The sequence below is a fragment of the Entelurus aequoreus genome, linkage group LG06 (assembly GCF_033978785.1).
Source record: "Entelurus aequoreus isolate RoL-2023_Sb linkage group LG06, RoL_Eaeq_v1.1, whole genome shotgun sequence".
NCBI lineage: Eukaryota > Metazoa > Chordata > Actinopteri > Syngnathiformes > Syngnathidae > Entelurus > Entelurus aequoreus.
In genome coordinates this window covers 15,035,874-15,057,322 of record NC_084736.1, presented here as the reverse complement: position 1 = coordinate 15,057,322, position 21,449 = coordinate 15,035,874, and the positions used below count along the sequence as shown (strand labels likewise).

General features: G+C 38.9%; 1 protein-coding gene across 3 annotated transcripts in view; it reads right to left on the bottom strand.

Annotated features, from left to right (window-relative positions):
* Positions 1–21,449, bottom strand: part of map3k14a (mitogen-activated protein kinase kinase kinase 14a) — a 39,192-nt gene continuing 17,743 nt past the window's right edge. For all 3 annotated transcript variants that reach the window (XM_062050047.1, XM_062050049.1, XM_062050048.1), the window contains exons 2-16: positions 19,312–19,617; positions 19,161–19,242; positions 18,849–19,077; positions 16,268–16,654; positions 16,067–16,201; positions 15,860–15,989; positions 12,913–13,041; positions 10,248–10,352; positions 8,488–8,645; positions 5,750–5,900; positions 5,448–5,687; positions 5,287–5,381; positions 2,384–2,525; positions 2,218–2,318; positions 1–257 (exon numbers count right to left, since the gene is read on the bottom strand). In XM_062050047.1, the coding sequence (XP_061906031.1) occupies positions 96–257; positions 2,218–2,318; positions 2,384–2,525; positions 5,287–5,381; positions 5,448–5,687; positions 5,750–5,900; positions 8,488–8,645; positions 10,248–10,352; positions 12,913–13,041; positions 15,860–15,989; positions 16,067–16,201; positions 16,268–16,654; positions 18,849–19,077; positions 19,161–19,242; positions 19,312–19,594 (2,529 nt within the window). In that variant the 5' untranslated portion in view covers positions 19,595–19,617 and the 3' untranslated portion in view covers positions 1–95. The remainder of the gene's footprint in view (positions 258–2,217; positions 2,319–2,383; positions 2,526–5,286; positions 5,382–5,447; positions 5,688–5,749; positions 5,901–8,487; positions 8,646–10,247; positions 10,353–12,912; positions 13,042–15,859; positions 15,990–16,066; positions 16,202–16,267; positions 16,655–18,848; positions 19,078–19,160; positions 19,243–19,311; positions 19,618–21,449) is intronic.

The following is a 21,449-nucleotide window of genomic DNA, read 5'->3' as shown; positions in this document are numbered from 1 at the left end:
ACATTCACACCTTTGGCTCGAGCTAAACGGCGATGGAATCAAAAGACCAGAGGATATTAAAAATCGTCTCCAAGGACTTTATTCATCCTCCCGCCTCATCTTGTTTCCAGCATCCCGTCTCTGATCCTCCACCTCCACGCGGCGCTGTAGTCCGGCGCGGTGACGCAGCAGAGCTTCAGGCCGGACTCCTGCACCTCGTCGTCGTGGGCGACCTTGTGGCCCAGGTGCGTCTCCAGCGTAAAAACTCTCTCAGAAATCTAAAAAGGACAGAGAGACGTGTATTTAGCCCTAAGGTGTTTCATTAGTAGCCGTAATGGTTTCGCGTCTCGCAGGTTGTTGGTGATAACCACCACATTTCCAAATATAAATAAAATACAAATACACAAATTATTCCAATAAATTAATTTACAAATACATTTGTTACGCACAGGCTCATTAGGCTGCAACTAACGACTCTTTTGATAGTTGACTAATAATGGACTATCCCAACGATTAGTTGACTAATCGGATTATAATTTGTACACAAATTCAGTAGCTCTAATTTAGTGAGTTATTTTTAGGCCTGCACTTACTAACAACATTTATGACTATTACATTCATAAATATTCATTTAACCATGCTGCTCATTCAGCTGTTACAAAATAAAATTCACACAATTAGTTTAAATTAATTAAAAATATATAAAAATATATTTTTTAAACTGATGTCCATTTAAAAGCAAGGAAAGGCAAAAACAAGTATATTTGTATGTTAAAAAGCAAGAATAACAACAAACCATAAAACAACAACGACGAACTTGCTGAAACAGAAACAGGCATTTTGTGATGATGTATTTAAAAAGCTGCACACTGGAATATTATTGGTTATTGATTAACTTCTGGCATATTTATCAATCTGATAGACTCAATGTATAGAATTGTATCATTGATTAATTCTTAAAATTTTTGCTATCTAATAGATTGTATGTTTAATCCTATGATTTTGGCGCATTGGTGCCTAATGTGTGTGTACTTTTTTTGTTATATTTCTGCAAAGACTTTAAAAATGTGCACTTAATTCTTACTATACTTACCGTACTGTCACCAAGTTTAGAGCAAATTTGCTGATCAGTAAGTCATTTAAAAACTATTACCGTATGACATTCTGACTACCAAGTTGCATTTTTATCAAAATATTGGGGTATTTTCTTAAGCAAATGTTATTTATGCAAGCAAATAATAACAGTTCAAGAATGTGATTAATCTGAATTAAACAAATCACTTTACATATATATATATAATCTTTATATGTATACATGTGTATATAATATTTGGATGTGTGTGTGTATATATATATATAACTACACACACACATAAAGATTATATATATATATATGTATGTTTATGTATATATATATATATATATGTATATGTATATATATATATATATATGTGTGTGTGTATATGTATGTATGTTAGGGGTGTCAAAGAAATTTATTTTTCGAATGAATAGCAATTCTTATTTGTAACAATTCTTAATTGATAAAAAAAATATATATATATCAATTTTTTTCTTCTTCCAAAATCTGTCCTATCCAGCTACTTTAGTAAATGTTTGGGTAGAATTTTATTAAACAAAGCCAGTTTCCTTTTAAGTAATATAGAAATGTACCAGGGCTGTTTATCTCTTTTATGTAGGAATGTAGTTAATCATAGAACTGGCACCCAATGTTATTAAACAAATAGTGATTTTGAACCGAGAATCGTTTTATATAAAAGCGGTACTATACAGCCTTTGAAAAATACCGCTTTTTTTTTTTTTCATCCGCATGCTGCCATGCGGCAGTGACGTACAGAGCGGAGGAGCATGTTGAGTGTGTCAGCACACATACACTCACGGAGCACACAGGCAGAAATAGTGTGGAGAGGAAAAATGGCAAATAAAGGGAATTCTACAGGTTATAAAAGAGGTTGCCTGATATATATATATATATATATATATATATATATATATATATATATATATATATATATATATATATATATATATATATATATATATATATATTTTTTTTTTTAATCGATTTTTGAAAATCATGAATGGGATGAAGTTCCCTAATCAATATCGAGCTGGAAGGTTGTGTATCGTTCAAGCATGAATGAGGACGCTAATTAAACGTGAGGACGCCTTTAATTGCAACAGCGCGGGTGTGAAAAGGAGCAGGAAGAAGAGCCTCACCTGATCGCTGATGCCAGTGGCGATGTGGCCCACCTTCACCCGCCGAGTCTCTCGGATTCGTATGGTCGCCCCGTTGATGTCGCGGATGCAGACGTCCACGCCTGAACCCCGGACAACATTTGTTATGGTTTTTAGGCGTGAGAAAATGAGTTAAATAGTCGTTCACCTTGGAAGCAGCACGGCCGAGGGGGCGACTGTCCCAGTAGATCCAAACTGAGGTGCTGCTGCTGCCCGTCAGGCTGGCTGCCGTAAGAGCCCACGCCGGAGCTGAAGTCGTCTGCTGGGTTCAACGACCAGCGACCCGAGTCCTTCCAAGAGGATTTTAACATTTTATTTGGCGATTGTGGCGTGTGAAAGTGCATTTATTCCAGAGGTGTCAAACTCCTTTTCATTGAGGGCCACATCACCGTTATGGACGCCCTCAGAGCTCCACTTGTAACACTGAATTATATGTGAATAATAATTTCAGAGGATTCGCCTGTTGATATAGTTTCACAATTGCCTATGCGTTTGATTTATTATATTTTATTCCACGTACAGTTGTCCCTCACCACATCGCGCTTCAAATATTGCAGACTTTTAAAAAAAAAGTATATCCTACAACATTTTTGGCCTACTTTAAGCATTTTCAAGCATTGACAATGGTTAAATAAACAAAAAATATCAAGATTACAGTAGAATTCGACATCAGATGAGACCAAACCAATAAGAGTGTGCTATTCAGTATCGAGTCCACTGATTGGCTCAGCCTCGGACAGTATTACTATAGTGGATTAAAAGGTGACTAAAGGGGCGTTATTTCATGTCTAGACGGCTCTCATAATGTTGAAAAATGTATTTAGAAGGCTGTAAACATGGTTTTATGCTTACGAAAATTAGAGATGTCCAATAATGGCTTTTTTGCCGATATCCGATATTTTCCAACTCTTAATTACCGATTCCGATATCAACCGATACCGATATATACAGTCATGGAATTAACACATTATTATGCCTAATTTAGTTGTGATGCCCCGCTGGATGCATTAAACAATGTAACAAGGTTTTCCAAAATAAATTAACTCAAGTTATGGAAAAAAATGCCAACATGGCACTGCCATATTTATTATTGAAGTCACAAAGTGCATTATTTTTTTTAACATGCCTCAAAACAGCAGCTTGGAATTTGGGACATGCTCTCCCTGAGATAGTTAGTGCTGCAAGGGGTTCTGGGTGTTTGTTCTGTTGTGTTTATGTTGTGTTACGGTGCGGATGTTCTCCTGAAATGTGTTTGTCATTCTTGTTTGGTGTGGGTTCACAGTGTGGCGCATATTTGTAACAGTGTTAAAGTTGTTTATACGGCCACCCTCAGTGCGACCTGTATGGCTGTTGACCAAGTATGCATGCATTCAGTTGTGTGTGTGAAAAGTTGCTGATATTATGTGACTGGGCCGGCACGCAAAGGCAGTGCCTTTAAGGTTTATTGACGCTCTGTACTTCTGCCTACGTCCGTGTACACAGCAGCGTTTTAAAAAGTCATACATTTTACTTTTTGAAACCGATACCGATAATTTCCAATATTACATGTTAAAGCATTTATCGGCCGATAATATCGTCAGTCTGATATTATCGGACATCCCTAACGAAAATATTTGAGTAATTAATAATTCCTACTTGGCGGAAATGTCTTTATTGCAGTCATGTTCGGAACCAATTAACAGCGATAAACGGGGGATGACTATAAAATCTACAGTGGTTTTTACAGTGTATTACTGTAAATGCAGTTTTTTAAACAGTGAGAAACAAGAGATTACTCTACAGTTTACACTGTAAAAAAAAAAAAAAAAAAAAAAAAGGCAGCTGAAATTTCTAAATAATATCGTAAAATTTACAGTGGCAAATGATCATGAGATTAAATCAAAATAAAAAACTGTACAATTTTGGTGACCGAGCTGCAACTTTCTTTTTTTTTTACCGTAAAATCTGTTGTCATTTTCTATTGTATTACTGGTATGACACTCTTGGCATTCTCTGGATGAGCTTCAAGAGGTAGTCACCTGAAATGGTTTTCACTTCACAGGTGTGCTTGAAACTCATTAAGAGAATGCCAAGAGTGTGCAAAGCAGTAATCCGAGCAAAGGGTGGCTATTTTGAAGAAACTAAAATATAAAACATGTTTTCAGTTATTTCACCTTTTTTTGTGAAGTACATAACTCCACGTGTTCATTCATAGTTTTGATGCCTTCAGTGACAATCTACAATGTAAATAGTCATGAAAATAAAGAAAACGCATTGAATGAGGAAAAGGTGTATCCAAACTTTGGGCCTGTACTGTACGTGATTGGTATCAGCTGATCTCACTCATCACCCTGATCGGAACGTCCCTATTTAAAATATATGCAACTGCATGTATTTATTTTCTGTCCATTTGAAGATAGATAAACAAATAGAGTTTGCGGCCCATATAAAACGATCAGATCTGGCCCCAGGGCCTCGAGTTTGACACCTGTGATCTATTCAAGCGGTCAGTACCTTCCTGTTGCAGTAGGGGTCGCTGCAGTTCCATTAAAACCTCAACATTTGTACAATATTGTAAAACCACCGCAATGCCAATTTGTTAGCATGTCAATGGGATCGTCCATTGTGTGATAGCATTAAGCTAGCTGCATAAGAGCCAACCTTCATCCTGTAGGGTTGCATTGCTTTTAAAAAAATATTTTGTTGGTTTTGTTTTTTACTTGGTAATTTTTTTCAGGATCTACCATTACAGGAAGCTAACGGTTCACTCTCCAAGTGATGTATGTGCTGCCCTCTCCTGGGCAAATGTTTCAGGTGCATATGAGGCATGTTAAAATTAGAGTTTGAGGTTTGAGCAACAGGCTTGCGAGGTATGTCAGAGACCAGCAGACTGGCCAAGTTAGCATCATTATTCGTTTCCACAGAGTTTGGTGTCTATCAGTAGAAATTAATTTACTGCTTAATGTTTTTTTTTTTTTAAATTTGCACAATCGCAATGCTAATCTGTTAGCCTGTCAATGGGATCATCCATTGTATGTTAGCATTAAGCTAGCAGCATACAAGCCAACCTACCTTCCTGTTGCAGTAGGGGTCGCTGCTGAGACAAGATAGGAGCTGCTCCTGCATCTCCGCAGAGTGAAGCTGGGACAAGCTGCTCAGGTAGAAATCTGTGCACAAACAACAGCGTTCTAGAGGAGCCACAAGAAAAGATCCTCGAGAGACACGAGGCGCACCTCTCTCCAGTTTACGGAGCTCCAGTTCGGGCACGGTGGTCTCTTTGCGTCCGGGCTGGGAAAACAAGGGAATCTTCGACACGTCGGCCTCCTCTTCCTCGTCCAGCTGCAGGATCCTCCTCGTCTGCTCTTGTCGCTCCTCGCCTTCGCTCAGGACGGCCGGCAAGGAGTCTGGTGGCTTCTTGGCGAAATGAAGCGGCTCGGCGTACGATCTGCTGGACGGGCTTCTCAGACCTCCGACTGCAAGCCATCAAAGAACGTTTGAACTTCGAATCGCCAAAGCTTTTGTCAAAGATGCCAACCTTCTTGGAGAGCTCTGGCCGTTCTTTCCTTCATGTCACTGGCCGACGCTCTCTTGCTGGGGTCCTTCTGCAGCCCCGCCTTCATGATCCCCACCGTGAGGCGGCCGCAGTGGGGCGGGATCTCTCGGAGCGGCGGCGGCTCGTTGGCGATCTGTAACCGTGACAACGTGGCGTGACGGTGATGACACTACAGTATGTCGTACTAAAGTAAGCATTTTTACAGGCAATAATATAGAAAGTAAACATGGGTACACTTAAGTCAGGGTTGTCCTCACTAGTGTACAATACCATACAGTAATGCCTCGTTTATCGCTGTTAATTGGTTCCGGACATGAACGTGACAAATGAAATGCTGCAAAGAGGGAATCATTAATTAGAAATAGAGATGTCCGATAATGGCTTTTTTGCCGATAGCCGATATTCCTATATTGTCCAACTCTTAATTACCGATACCAATATCAACCGATACCGATATATACAGTCGTGGAATTAACACATTATTATGCCTAATTTTGTTGTGATGCCCCGCTGGATGCATTAAACAATGTAACAAGGTTTTCCAAAATAAATCAACTCAAGTTATGGAAAAAAATGCCAACATGGCACTGCCATATTTATTATTGAAGTCACAAAGTGCATTATTTTTTTTAACATGCCTCAAAACAGCAGCTTGGAATTTGGGACATGCTCTCCCTGGGAGAGCATGAGGAGGTTGAGTTGGGAGGGGTTCGGGGGGGGCGGGGTTGAGGTTGGGCAGTGGGTAGCGGGGGGTGTATATTGTAGCGTCCCGGAAGAGTTAGTGCTGCAAGGGGTTCTGGGTATTTGTTCTGTTGTGTTACGGTGCGGATGTTCTCCTGAAATGTGTTTGTCATTCTTGTTTGGTGTGGGTTCACAGTATGGCGCATATTTGTAACAGTGTTAAAGTTGTTTATACGGCCACCCTCAGTGTGACCTGTATGGCTGTTGACCAAGAATGCATTGCATTCACTTGTGTGTGTGAAAAGCCGTAGATATTATGTGACTGGGCCGGCATGCAAAGGCAGTGCCTTTAAAGTTTATTGGCGCTTCTCCCTACGTCCGTGTACACAGCAGAGTTTTAAAAAGTCATGAATTTTACTTTTTAAAACAGATACCGATAATTTTGAAACCGATACCGATAATTCCCGATATGACATTTTAAAGCATTTATCGGCCGATAATATCGGCAGTCCGATATCTAATTAGAAAGCAAATGTTTTCATAGCTAGATCGTACAAAATCTGTCTACGACCTTCTAAATAACATTTTTTAACATATAAAAGGCCTGTAGACATGAAATAATCACCTTTAAACTCTTTTAATCCAATATAGTAATGCTGGCTGGGGCTGAGCCAATCAGTGGCCACGATACTGAAAAACGGCACGCTCTGATTGGTTTGGTATCTAGTGACCAATACTACTGTGATACTGATATTTGTAGTTTATTTAGCCATTGTTATGCATTAATTTGGTTAAGACCCAACACTTTTTTACAATATGCTTTAAAAAATCATAGAATACAAAAATAGAATACGCAATATGGGAAAGTCGCAGTATTTGAAGTGCGATGTAGCGTGCATTAAAAAAATACATTTTAAAAATATTTTTTCTAATTTAGTTTAGGGCCGCCACAAATCTACAGTTTTTTTTTAACGTAATTAAAAATTGTTTTTATTACCTTTACCTTCCAGGTTTTGTTCCATTAAAACCTCAACATTTGTACAATATTGTAAAACCACCGCAATGCCAATTTGTTAGCATGTCAATGGGATCGTCCATTGTGTGATAGCATTAAGCTAGCTGCATAAGAGCCAACCTTCATCCTGTAGGGTTGCATTGCTTTTAAAAAAATATTTTGTTGGTTTTGTTTTTTACTTTGTAATTTTTTTCAGGATCTACCATTACAGGAAGCTAACGGTTCACTCTCCAAGTGGTGTATGTGCTGCCCTCTCCTGGGCAAATGTTTCAGGTGCATATGAGGCATGTTAAAATTAGAGTTTGAGGTTTGAGCAACAGGCTTGCGAGGTATGTCAGAGACCAGCAGACTGGCCAAGTTAGCATCAATATTCGTTTCCACAGAGTTTGGTGTCTATCAGTAGAAATTAATTTACTGCTTAATGTTGATTTTTTTTTTAAATTTGCACAATCGCAATGCTAATCTGTTAGCCTGTCAATGGGATCATCCATTGTATGTTAGCATTAAGCTAGCAGCATACAAGCCAACCTTTATCCTGTTTGGCTGCATTGCTTTTTTTCCTGTTACACCAAACTGCATTGTTGATTTAACAAAAATTCTATATGTTTTGCGCTAAATGTGTATATTATGGTAGTTAATTTTCGAGGAACTGTGTCATCCTACATTCACACATGAGACGTCACCAAATTTGGTAACCAAATAATTTTTTTCTTTAAGATAAAAGAGCATGTGCGCTTAAAATAAATTGCGTGATTAACATGTGTTTATACAAAATGTATGCAATAATTCTGTGTTCAATCCCATGCGTTAACTCGTTATATTTGACAGCCCTAGTTGATATTAATAACTAATAACATTAATATGTCTTTTGATATATGTATAATACTGTATTTTTTTAGCCTTTAAAAAAAACAAAAAACACATGTTATAGCCAGGTTTGTCAATTTGATATTTCCCTCTCAACACAAATAGATTGCCGTTTGTGGGAAACACCGATTATAGTGTAGTGTGTGTGTGTGTGTACCTTCAGGAAGAGTCTACAGGTGTAATATCGCGTCCAGGGCTGACACCCGTTGAGCATGTGCAGTAACATACAGCAGCTGCTCCACACATCTGCTTTGGCACCGCGGGGTTCACCTCTCACGATCTCGGGGGCCATGTGCGTCTCGGTGCCTTTTAGGTCTGCGAGAGGACGAAGGACAAAGTACCGGGTCTCACATTTTTGCTAACATTTTTATGACGGTATCTTGTCAAGGCACATTGCTATTGAAAGTACTTCAGAGTAGTCAGTGTACAGCTCGTTAAGCATTTTGGTCTGGGCGATACGGCTGAAACTGTATCACGATATAAGTGTTTTCTATCGGTCGATATCGATAATTATTGATATAGTTTAGGACCTATCGGAAATAAGGAGCAGGAGAAAAATATGAAATGTAAACTTTTTTTATTTCAAATGTAACCTTCCTCTGATTGTAATCCTCTCAGCTTTTAAGGCAGTGCAGTGAGTTTACATTATTCACCCAAGGAACTTTAGTTATTAGAGAGTTCCGGTTGGACGGCTTTTCACGGGACACATTTCTGGCGTTGTTATTGCACCAGTGAGCTCCGTTATTGATTTAAGTAAAGTCTGAATGTCATTTAAACAGTTAGCTCCATCTTTTGACACTTCTTCCACTCCCGTCCTTGCACGCTACACCACTACAACAAAGGTGACGGAGAAAAGACGCTGCCGAAGGTGAGCCACGTAAATAAGACCGCCCACAAAACGGCGCATCCTGAAGCGACTGTCAGAAAGCGGCTTGAAGATGATTTGTAAAACATAATCTATGCAACATTTTGACCAAAGAACCACCATTACATGTTATGTAGACCACAAAGTAGTGTTTTACATTTAGAAAAAATAATAATAATATGACCCCTATAATGCACCCTATAATCCGGTGCGCCTTTTGTATGAAAAAAAAACTGAATACACCCGCTCATCGGCAGTGCGCCTTATAATCCGGTGCGCCCTATGGTCCGGAAAATACGGTACATCATGTTGAACCGCAGCTCCTCAGTGCACTCCTGCAGTCCCAGACTGTAACCAAAGCCTGACTACAGGCAAGACACACAATTACCGTATTTTTCGGAGTATAAGTCGCACCGGCCGAAAATGCATAATAAAGAAGGGAAAAAACATATATAAGTCGCACTGGAGTATAAGTCGCATTTTTGGGGGAAATTTATTTGATAAAACCCAACACCAAAAATAGACATTTGAAAGGCAATTTAAAATAAATAAAGAATAGTGAACAACAGGCTGAATAAGTGTACGTTATATGAGGCATAAATAACCAACTGAGAACGTGCCTGGTATGTTAACGTAACATATTATGGTAAGAGTCATTCAAATAACTATAACATATAGAACATGCTATACGTTTACCAAACAATCTGTCACTCCTGATCGCTAAATCCGAAAAAATCTTATACGTCTAGTCTCTTATGTGAATGAGCTAAATAATATTATTTGATATTTTACGGTAATGTGTTAATAATTTCACACATAAGTCGCTCCTGAGTATAAGTCGCACATATGAAAAAAACTGCGACTTATAGTCCGAAATATACGGTACCTTACCAGCTATTTGCACAAATATGGCTGTGTTGACTTATTTCCGTGGGGGGTAAATATAAGCTGTTTACTGACTACTCCAAAGTATATCTAACTTGACTTTCTGTAGTGTTGTACCTTGACAAGATGTGTTTGCTGAAGCGTGAGGGGTCTAAACTGGTGTTTACCTCTGGAACCGCTGAGGCTCTGTCCCCCCGTGTCTAGTCTCTCTGCGTGTCCGAAGTCACACAGGAAGCAGTCTCGTCCGTCCTCTGACAGCAACACGTTGTCGGCTGAGGGGGACGACAAAAAAAGAAAAGAAAAGAAAAGTGGAGCTTGGGTGACTTCCATGACTTGTGCATAGTTAGAGGACAGTATAATTGCAAACAGAGCAGCTGCAGAAAAACGAGGGCGGGGAAGTAAGAGAGGGGACACGCAAGGAACAGCTGCAGGAGCACAAAGTTGCGGTTGACACAACCACCAGGTGGCGCCTGAGAAATAAATGCTGGCGTTTACTTTCGTTTTTTGCTTTCTTTACAATCAGTCTTTTCTCTGATCTCTGTCCTCGCACACCTCCTCCACTTCTCCTAACGACTTCCTGCTCCTCATATCCCCCCCCCCCCCTCCACCACCGAGCAGCGGTGAGTCACAGTGGGAAATTCCCGTCCCTGCTTCTCTCAGTGGCGGCCCGGTTTCGCAACACAGGTGCTGTAAATCCACTCTGCGCCCAAAGCAGACAGCTGCACGACAGACGTCTCCATGACGACCAATCAAAAGCCGGAACTGTTATTTTACTTTTTCCTATCACTTCAACCTTGATTTGTGATTTGCTCTTTTTATAGTCACACTAAAGTATTTATAGCAGCGGTTCTCAAGTACCACCTTATAAAACCCCATAATGACCAACATTAAAATACAGTAGCGTAGTAGGCCTAAGTATTTATCAAAAACAAGCCGGAGGTTTTATTTTACAAGTATGTTTAATGTTTTTGGCCACTAACATTACCCACAGTTCGTACAGTAAGTGATCATTAATAAATAATACCTAATTATAATTAATTGAGCCCACGTACCAGTTTGAGAATAACAGATTTATAGGATAGGAGACAATTGATATGACAGTGCCTGGTCTGCCACAGCATAATAAGACAGATCAGTGTTGCTGATTTATTTTTGTAACTTATATTTAGCGAGTATCCATACACTTTAGGTCCGGGTTGTCAAACTTTTCATTGAGGGCCACGTCACAGAGGGCCACATGTTAAAAGTTAAAATTAAAGTACCAATGACTGTCACACACACACTAGGTGTGGTGAAATTAACCTCTGCGTTTGACCCATCACCTTGTTCACCCCCTGGGAGGCGAGGGGAGCAGTGAGCAGCAGCGTTGGCGGCGCCCGGGAATAATTTTTGGTGATTTAACCCCCAATTCCAACCTTTGATGCTGAGTGCCCAGCAGGGAGTCAATGGCTCCCATTTTTATAGTCTTTGGTATGACTCGGCCGGGGTTTAAACTCAAGACCTAGCGATCTCAGGGCAGACACCGCTTGTCCCTTTTGGAGTCGCGGGGGCCACATTCAACAGTGAATAAAAACATTTTTACACTTATATGTTGTGGTTAATAGTATTCTCTTTATTTGTAGTTATTTATACTTTCTGAATAAATTATGTGATCATGTTCATCAGTGAACTCATTGGTGTTCATTTTCAATCTATCAAGATAAAAAAATATCAAAATCAAATTACAGGAGGTTATTTATATAGTTTTCTCATTTTCCTCGACTGGGGCACTAACATCATGTGTTTTATTTTTTTTACATATGTAGCATAGTCTACAAAGATATAAAGAATTGCTATTGCGACGTCTAGTTGACACATTTAGAACAGCAGTTTCTTTCATTCAAAAATGTTCGCTCATTTTTATATTTAGCAAACTCCTCCCGCGGGCCGGATAAAACCTGTTCGCGGGCCGTACGTTTGACACCCCTGAACTATAATATGCAATTTTCAATCAATCAATCAATCAATGTTTATTTATATAGCCCTAAATCACAAGTGTCTCAAAGGGCGGGATAAATTGCGTGTGAATGCTAATGTGAAAGCAGCTGAAATGCGGAACTTAAATGCTAACGTTAGCCTGCTAATAGTTAGAATGTGTCACCGCCAAATCATAAGACTATGAAGTGTATGCATGTAAAATTAGCTTTAAAAGGTTAGCATGCTAACAGTTAGCATGTGTCAGGTACCAGGTTATGTGACTCTGAGGTATTCGGCTGTAAAATTGGCTAAAAAAGTTAGCTTGCTAATGTTAGCATGCTAAAAGTTAGCATGTGTCAAGTACCAAGTTATATGAGTGAGGCATTTGGCTGGAAAATTGTCTGAAAAAGTTAGCATGCTAATGTTAGTAATGCTGCCTGAGGCTGAGCCAATCAGTGGCCACGATACTGAACAACACGATCTGATTGATCTGATTGTTTTGGTCTCTTCTAGAGGCCAACACTATTGTAGTATTTGTATTTTTGGTTAATTTAGCTATTTTGATGCTTGAAAATGCTTAATTTAGGGCAAAATTTAGACTGTTTAGACTACAAGTAAAATGTGATCTATATCAGACTCCAGTATAAACGCACAGAGGCCCTAATGTGGTCTCATCGTCACTTTCATGCGCAGTTTCATAAAGTGAAAACAGGAAGTTGACCAAATTCTGTAAATGAACAAGGAAGTCATTACTACTTTGCAAAATAAGAGTCGCCACACCTTGAAAATTAGGGTTTTCACGTGAAAATAAATTAAAGTAGTACCCTGTCTCATACCCCCTGACCCTAATGAGAACATAAATATTCCTTCAAGTACCTTTGACGTCTAGATGCGCCACCTTTTTCTTGGCCAAGTACTCCAGCGCCGTTCCGACTTGCAACAGGTAATAGAGGCTGAGGTCCTCTGGCAAACGCCCCCGCCGGAGAATGAGTTGGCCAAGCGAGCCTGGAGGGAGAAATGATTCCAAAAGGAGCCTGTTTAACCGAAAATAGCCATTGCTTGCACATTCACTCGTTATTTCGCCAGAAACATACTAATAATGTCTCATGGTAATGGAGTTTTGAACCTATAGCAGTTTTTGAACATAACTTGTGCAACTGGGTGCATTTTGTTAGTTGAACGACAGCCAAGAAGTCCATCCATTTTCTACCGCTTAGTCACAGAATAAATTACTTTCTGCTGTGACAATTCCTTTCCTGATGACCACAAATTTACTTTTGTAAAAAAAAAAAACATGAGCGATACAAATTAAGTTAAAAACATTTTCAAAGCACTTTTTCGGTCATTCTTTTTCTTTTCTTTTTGTGTGTAAATGTGTGTGATTGTTAAATATGTACCGTATTTTTCGGGGTATAAGTCGCTCCAGAGTATAAGTCGCACCGGCCGAAAATGCATAATAAAGAAGGAAAAAAACATATATAAGTCGCATTTTTTGGGGAAATGTATTTGATAAAACCCAACACCAAGAATAGACATTTGAAAGGCAATTTAAAATAAATAAAGAATAGTGAACAACAGGCTGAATAAGTGTACGTTATATGAGGCATAAATAACCAACTGAGAACGTGCCTGGTATGTTAACGTAACATATTATGGTAAGAGTCATTCAAATAACTATAACATATAGAACATGCTATATGTTTACCAAACAATCTGTCACTCCTAATCGCTAAATCCCATGAAATCTTATACGTCTAGTCTCTTACGTGAATGAGCTAAATAATATTATTTGATATTTTACGGTAATGTGTTAATAATTTCACACATAAGTCGCTCCTGAGTATAAGTCGCACCCCCGGCCAAACTATGAAAAAAACTGCGACTTATAGTCCGAAAAATACGGTACATAGATAAGACATATAGCAAGTAAAACACACATTATAAAGATAAAACACAAATACAATTGTGGGATTTGTTTAGAAAAGTCATTCATTTCAATTTTCACTTGCATTAGTTTACGCTACGTGAGTGGTTTTGACTGCGCTAATAATTGGCAACAAGCCAACCAGCTGTGTGACCGTCTACGTATCTATATGGTCACAACAGTGGAGTGGGTTAACTACATTATTACCTGTCACTCTTTAAACTCCTTGTGCAGATCTGGATGCTTGTTATTTAAATGTTTACCTACGTTTGGGTGCAATACTGTATTGCCAGGTTAGGCGAGGCATGATGGTTTAAAGCAGGGGTCCCCAAACTTTTTGAATCGGGGGCCGCATTGGGTTAAAACAATTTGGCCAGGGGTCGGGCTTTGATTGAGACTTTTATTAGTAGGTTGCACAGTGAAGTACATATTCCGTACAATTGACCACTAAATGGTAACACCCGAATAAGTTTTTCAACTTGTTTAAGTCGGGGTCCACTTAAATTGATTCATGATACAGATATACGTGTGTGTGTGTGTGTGTGTGTGTGTGTGTGTGTGTGTGTATGTGTGTATATATATATAAATATATATATATATATATTTCTCGCACACTAATTGACTGAAAGCGCGCACTTGCCGCTGATAATGTCACGTTATCGATGAGAAAATGCATTTTTAGACAATATGATTTGCCTGAGTGGCTAGGAGACACCGAGAGTAAAGAGCGGTAGAAAATGTATTAAAAAGGACAGATTTAAAAAAATAATAATAATTTTTAAAAAATATTCGTTTTTTTTTTTTTTTAAACTTGGGACCTTCAGCGGGCCGGATTTTGGACGTTGGCGGGCCCGATCTGGCCTGCGGGCCGTAGTTTGGGGACCCCTGGTTTACAGCTTCACCTAGTTTTGAAGTCCAATTAAATACCTCTATTTTGCGTTTCACACACCGTCTTTATTTACCAGTAGAATTGCCGTTTTTTGCCATTCTTTTTCCTCTAAACTGTTTCTGCTTGTATGTGCTGTGTATGTGCGCACTGACTCACTCAACAAGCGCCTCGGCTCAACAATATCACCGCCGCATGGCAGCACGCGGTTAAAAAAAAAAAAGGACACTCATGCATATAATCACGTTTCATCAAACGCATATTAACGTTGTTGCCCTATGGGAAACTGGGTAACACATGGCAAACTGACAAAGCTTAACCTATTGTTACTATAACAATCTACAAGGTTAATATAGTTGGCTTCTCTTTCTTCCCCTCCATTTATCTGCTTTCTTTTGTATTTCAAGTTATCATTAATATATGTATTGTTGATAATAGAGGTAATTATTATTATTCATTATCAATAGTGCTATTTCTATTGGTATTTGTATTACTCCATTTGTAGTGTAATAATGCTCATTGTTATTTCTGTATTATTAATATTTATTTCACTAACTGCTTCTTTGCTATCACTTTTACATTCATATTTGTACATATCCTATTTGCTGATGTTGTTCTGTTGTGTTTGCTGTTGTTGTTGTCTCTTTGTCTTATCCCCCCTCCTCCTGTCTTCCTTTTCTTTCTATTCTCTCCTGCTCTGGTCCGGCTGCACCAAATAATAATATAAATCTATTTAATAAATTCAAATACAAATAAGGCAACAAGAGAAGTATCCCACACTTCTCTTTTGTAAAGTAAAGTATGTGTGCAGCCTAAAAGGACATCTACATCAATAATATGATTTGCCTGAGTAGCTGGACAGAACAAAAAAAAAAAGTACAGGTATTTTTCAAATCCATTAGTACCAAGGTACTTTGCTAGTACTGATATACCATACAACCATAGTCCCAATTAACCACAATAAACACTTTATTGTAACTTGGTATTAAAAATCTCCACAAGCAGTGTTTTACCTGACTTGTGGTCCATCAGAAAGAAAATGTAAGGGCCGTCTCGGACCACTCCGAAGAGCTTCAGGACGCGAAGAGATCTGAGGGCACTCCACGTGCTCACCTCCTCGCTGTTGAACCTCTTCAGGGTGATCTGCCAGCACGGGAAGGAAGCGGGCCGTTAAAGAGACAACGCAAGCCACGCGTTGAAGACCGTTGCTTCTGCGTCACCTTTTTAACTGCAAATTTGAAGCCTGTGTTGACATCTCGAGCACTGTGCACTTCGCCGTAGGAGCCTTCTTTGAGGAAATCTGACAGGACAAACTCCCTCCCTTCCTTGTACTCGGAGTCCACAGGCTGGAGTTTCTACGACAAAAAGGTTGAATTATTTCACCACGATTACGCTTCACACGCGGTTGGAGAAGAACTTACTTCATTGTAAAAAATGATCCCCTCGTTGCTGACCGAGTCCTGAGACGGCCACTCCTTGCCGTCCTCCACCCACGCGTCCCGCTCCACGGCTTTAAAGAAAGGCCCTGCGTAGCACGGGTCCCCCTGACTAACGCTACCCCGGAGCCCGGCGAGGGCCAGCGAGCAGTCCCCGGCGCTGCTGAAGGAGTCGCTCTCTTGCCCATAGGAGTGGAGGCTGTGCGGGGCGTTGCTGGAAAAATCCGTCCAGGACAGAGGGGAGCAGCTGGACCCTGTGTTGAAGATTTTTGGGCTATATAGAGAGGGCGATGCGTCCTGTTCCTTACAACTCTCCACACTGCTGCAGCAAGAAGAACTGAAGGGGCTCCTCCGTCCTTGAAACGACTCGTCCTACGAGAGCAAAAAGCAAAGCTATAATAGATACACAATTAATTACCAGGGGCCTCATTTATAAAATTGTGCGTTTTATTCGTCAGACGTACAAAAAAAAAATCTAATCTATAAAAGCACATCTTCTCATTATAAATCACAGCTACATTGTCCTACCACTATGGTAATGATCTAAAGCAGGGGTGTCGAAAGTCATTTTTAACAGCCCAAGGCACATTCTAAAAAAACAAACATTAAAAAGTGAAATAAATGCAGACTGTTTTTTTTCTTTCTTTTTTTCGTTTTCTTTTGTCATTGCTCAAAAATTAATAATGAATCAAACTCAACGTTATGTATTATTGACCTATTCACAGCTCCAATTACTTCACATCCAATATTCCACTTTTAAATTTGTTCGGGGGAAACTATTGCATACTTGTGTTTGCCATATGAAAAATTAAGTTTTCTTTGACAAAAAGGGGCGTACAACAAAAAAATAGTTGGTCATGAGACTAAAGTGTTAAAATTGAAAAAATAAAGAAATGTATGACTTATTTTTAACACATTTATTAGTGGGGCCCTTTTGAATTCACAATAATTTAGTGTTTAAAAAAAACAAAATTAATCTGTCATTGCTCAATGAATTAAAACCAATGGTTCTATGTACTATTGACCTATTCAGGGCTCCAATTACTTCACATCCAATATTCCCCTTTTAAATTTGTTTGGGGGAAACTATTGCATACTTGTGTTTGCCATATGAAAAATGAAGTTTTCTTTGACAAAAAGGGGCGTACAACAACAAAAAAGTTGGTCGTGAGACTAAAGTGTTAAAATTGAAAAAATAAAGAAATGTATGACTTATTTTTAACACATTTATTAGTGGAGCCCTTTGGAATTCACAAGAATTTTAGTGAGTTTTTTTTTTTTAAACCTGTCATTGCTCAATGAATTAAAAACAATGGTTCTATGTACTATTGACCTATTCAAGGCTCCAATTACTTCACATCCAATATTCCACTTTTACATTTGTTTGGGGGAAACTATTGCAAAGTTCTGTGTTTGCCTTATAAAAAAAAATAAGTTTTTTCTTTGACAAAAAGGGGCATACAACAAAAAAAAGTTGGTCGTGAGACTAAAGTGTTAAAATTTAGAAGTGTAGCACTTATTTTTAACACATTTATTAGTGGGGCCCTTTTGAATTCCCAATAATTTTAGTTGGATATATATATTTTTTTAAATCTGTCATTGCTCAATGAATTAAAAACAATCCGAATGCAGCTGAGATAGGCTCCAGCACCCCGCGACCCTGAAAGGGACCAGCGGTAGAAAATGGATGGGTTCTATGTATTATTGACCTATTCAAGGCTCCAAATACTTCCAATCAAATATTCCACTTATAATTTTTGGGGGGGGAAAATAATGCATATATTGTGTTTTTGCATTTAAAAAAACGGTGATCTTTGACAAAAGGTCATAAAACATATATCATTTTCTACTTTATATCAACTGATGGACCTGAAGTTGATCTATAAATTTATTGTAAGCGTTAAATTATATATATATGTGTATATGTATAATACAGGCCAAAAGTTTGGACGCACCTTCTCATTCAATGCGTTTTTTTATTTATTATATTTATATATAGTTTTGATGCCTTCAGTGATAATCTACAATGTAAATAGTCATGAAAATCAAGAAAACGCATTGAATGAGGTGTGTCCAAACTTTCGGCCTGTACTGTGTATATATATATATATATATATATATGACTTACTTTTATAATTGAGACCCTTTTGGCTCCCTGGGACCAAACTTGAGGGGAGCCGTAAAGGTAAAAAAAAAAAATCGATAGTATTGGTTTTGACAGTGAAATATATCAAAATGGCCCCCACATGCGGCCCTAAGTGGAAAAAGTTTGGACACCCCTGATGTAAAGGTTTCTCGTGTTGGACTGTCAATGAAGGAAGTCCTGAACTGCGACTCCCAAAAAGGCGATATTTTCAGATTGGTGTTTATTATGCAGAGGACTGTAACAAAAATATTCCTGGAGGGCTATACAAAAGATTTCAATTTCAATGCCAATATTGGACCAATCAAAGTGTCAGCTCCACGGTGAACTGTTACTACGGACAAAAAGTATTGGGACATCTGGAGTGAGGGATGAATTCCCTGTGTCCCAAGACTTTTGTCAATTGTAGATCATTGTTCTTACCAAAATGTGCTCCAAAGAAGTCCCGCTCTCCTGCTCAGGGACTCCAGAAGCTACTCCGTATCTGTAGCTTTCCTCCACCTCCTTGCCTCCTTGTTTTTTCCGACCTTTGCGCTTCGTCCGTTTACGCGCTTTCTTCCTCTGGCCGAGCCGACGAGTCGACGGCGAGCAGCTGGGCTCCTGGACAGAGGCGGTGGTCGGACACGCCACGTTGTTGTGATCCGGCTGCAGACTGGAGAGAGAGCGAGCGTCCCGTCAAAACAACGTCATTTTTAATCCCACCGACTTTTAAAAATGTTATTTGAATGGCAGTACCTGACGAGGAAACAGCTGGGGGAGGGAACATAGGGGCGCTCGGAGCAGGACGGACTAAACTCCTGGGAGTCCTGGGTTTCACCTGAGAAGAGGGGAGTGTTAAACCATCCATGGAACCCATTTTGAAACACATCTAAAAAGACAAAATTACATTCGGCTTGTGCGATGAATGCGGAGCTCTTCAGCGGCGCTTCTCCAACCTGCTCGGCAGTCCCCTGAGTCAGCACTTTATTCAACAAGGGGCTCAGAGTCAGCGCGATGTAGTCCACTTTGCCGCTTTTCCACGGCTCTTCCTCCTCCTCCTCCTCTTCTTCCTGCTGCTGCTGCGTGCCTTTCTCTGTGGCGGTACATTTCGGGTATGAGCCCTTCAGGTCGACAGGGGGCGACCCGGAGAAGGGGGCAGTGGAGTTCAAGATCCTCTGCCTCACCGCCATGGCTTGTGCAAGGTCTCACGTGTCTAAAGAAGCACAACATGGCGTCAGTTATAGGGCTCAATATATATCGTGATAGACACATTATCAATACAAAATTTGTTTGATAAAACCTTTGATATATATATATATATATATATATATATATATATATATATATATATATATATATATATATATATATATATATATATATATATATATATATATATATATATATATATACATGTATATATATGTCTTAATTAGATTATCCAAAAAATAGTGCTCGATACCGTGGTAGAGCGTAATATGTATGTGTGGGAAAAAAATCACAAGACTATTTCATCTCTACAGGCCTGTTTCATGAGGGGTTTCCTCAATCCTCAGGAGGATTGAGGAAACCCCTCATGAAACAGGCCTGTAGAGATGAAATAGTCTTGTGATTTTTTTCCCACACATACATATATATATATATATATATATATATATATATATATATATATATATATATATATATATATATATATATATATATATATATATATATATATATATATATATATATATATCTTGTCCAGGGTGTACGCCGCCTTCTGCCCGATTGTAGCTGAGATAGTTCTGAGTCACATTTGCAGGTATGACAACAAGTTGCAGTAGGGTATAGTTTATGGTGTGTTGATTTGTTTTTCTTGCTGCGCCCTAAAAAGTGTTAATACTGTAAGTATTGTACTTATTACGCACCAGCTGTGTGATTGTAACGTGCATCTTAGTTGTAGTTTTCAGTTACAAATTTGGAGATGTTAAAATCACCACGTAAAATGTCAATAGCAGAGCTAATGTACAGCATGACCCTATGGCACAAATGTGTCAAACTCAAGGCCCGGGGGCCAGATCTGGTCCGCCACTTTATTTTACGTGGCCCACGAAAGCCTGGAATTAATATGCTTTAATGTGTACCAAATCCCTAATGCTGTCATAAGGCTGTCACCGATGTTCATCGTGCGCGCCTCGATTTGGCGCAACCTGTTAAGAATTCTCCAGGTTTATGCGCAATCTTGCGGTGACTTATGTGGAGTAACATTTTGGAAATGTAATGACAAAAGAACTCAAGCAATAACCTGAATTCAGGCAAAAAGGACAAGCATTTGGTGTTCAGGTGGTATTTGAAGGAAGCCGAATGCTGACAACAACTGTGTCTGATCATTTATCCTGAATTCATCATGTATCATTTTAAACATTTAAATATCATATATTCTGTCTGTAACACTTTAGTATGGGGAACATATTCACCATTAATTAGTTGCTTATTAAAGTAACAAAGACTTAATTTAGAGTTATTTGGACACTAGGGGAACATATAAGGGTTAGGGTTAGAGTGAGGGTTAGGGTTACTAATAAGCAATAATTCTGAGGTTATAGAGGGAAGACTCTTAGTTAATGGCTTACTGATTGTATAATAAGGCCATGCAGAATAAGGCACTAAGTACTTAAAAATGACTAATTAAGAGCCAATGTGTTACTAATTTGCATGTTAATAAGAAACTAATTAATGGTGAATATGTGTTCCCCATACTAAAGTGTTACCGTTCTGTCTTATTCATTTATTATTAAACAATGTGTCTGTCGGTGTTTGCTCTTGCATTTGTTCTCTCATTACCGACTATTTATTATTAAAGATTCTTGAGTCTTCCTTTCCCGCTGATTATAAAATGGGTGCAGTGGAACAAAGTAAACACGGGAAGTGGACAGTAAATGCAGAGGCACAGAGAAGGGGTAGGAGGACTAAATAAGATCTGCTTCTCCTTTTGTGCAAACATTCTGTAATGTAACCTTATTAAGCATGTATACCATTAGACAAAATATAGTGACGAGAGTG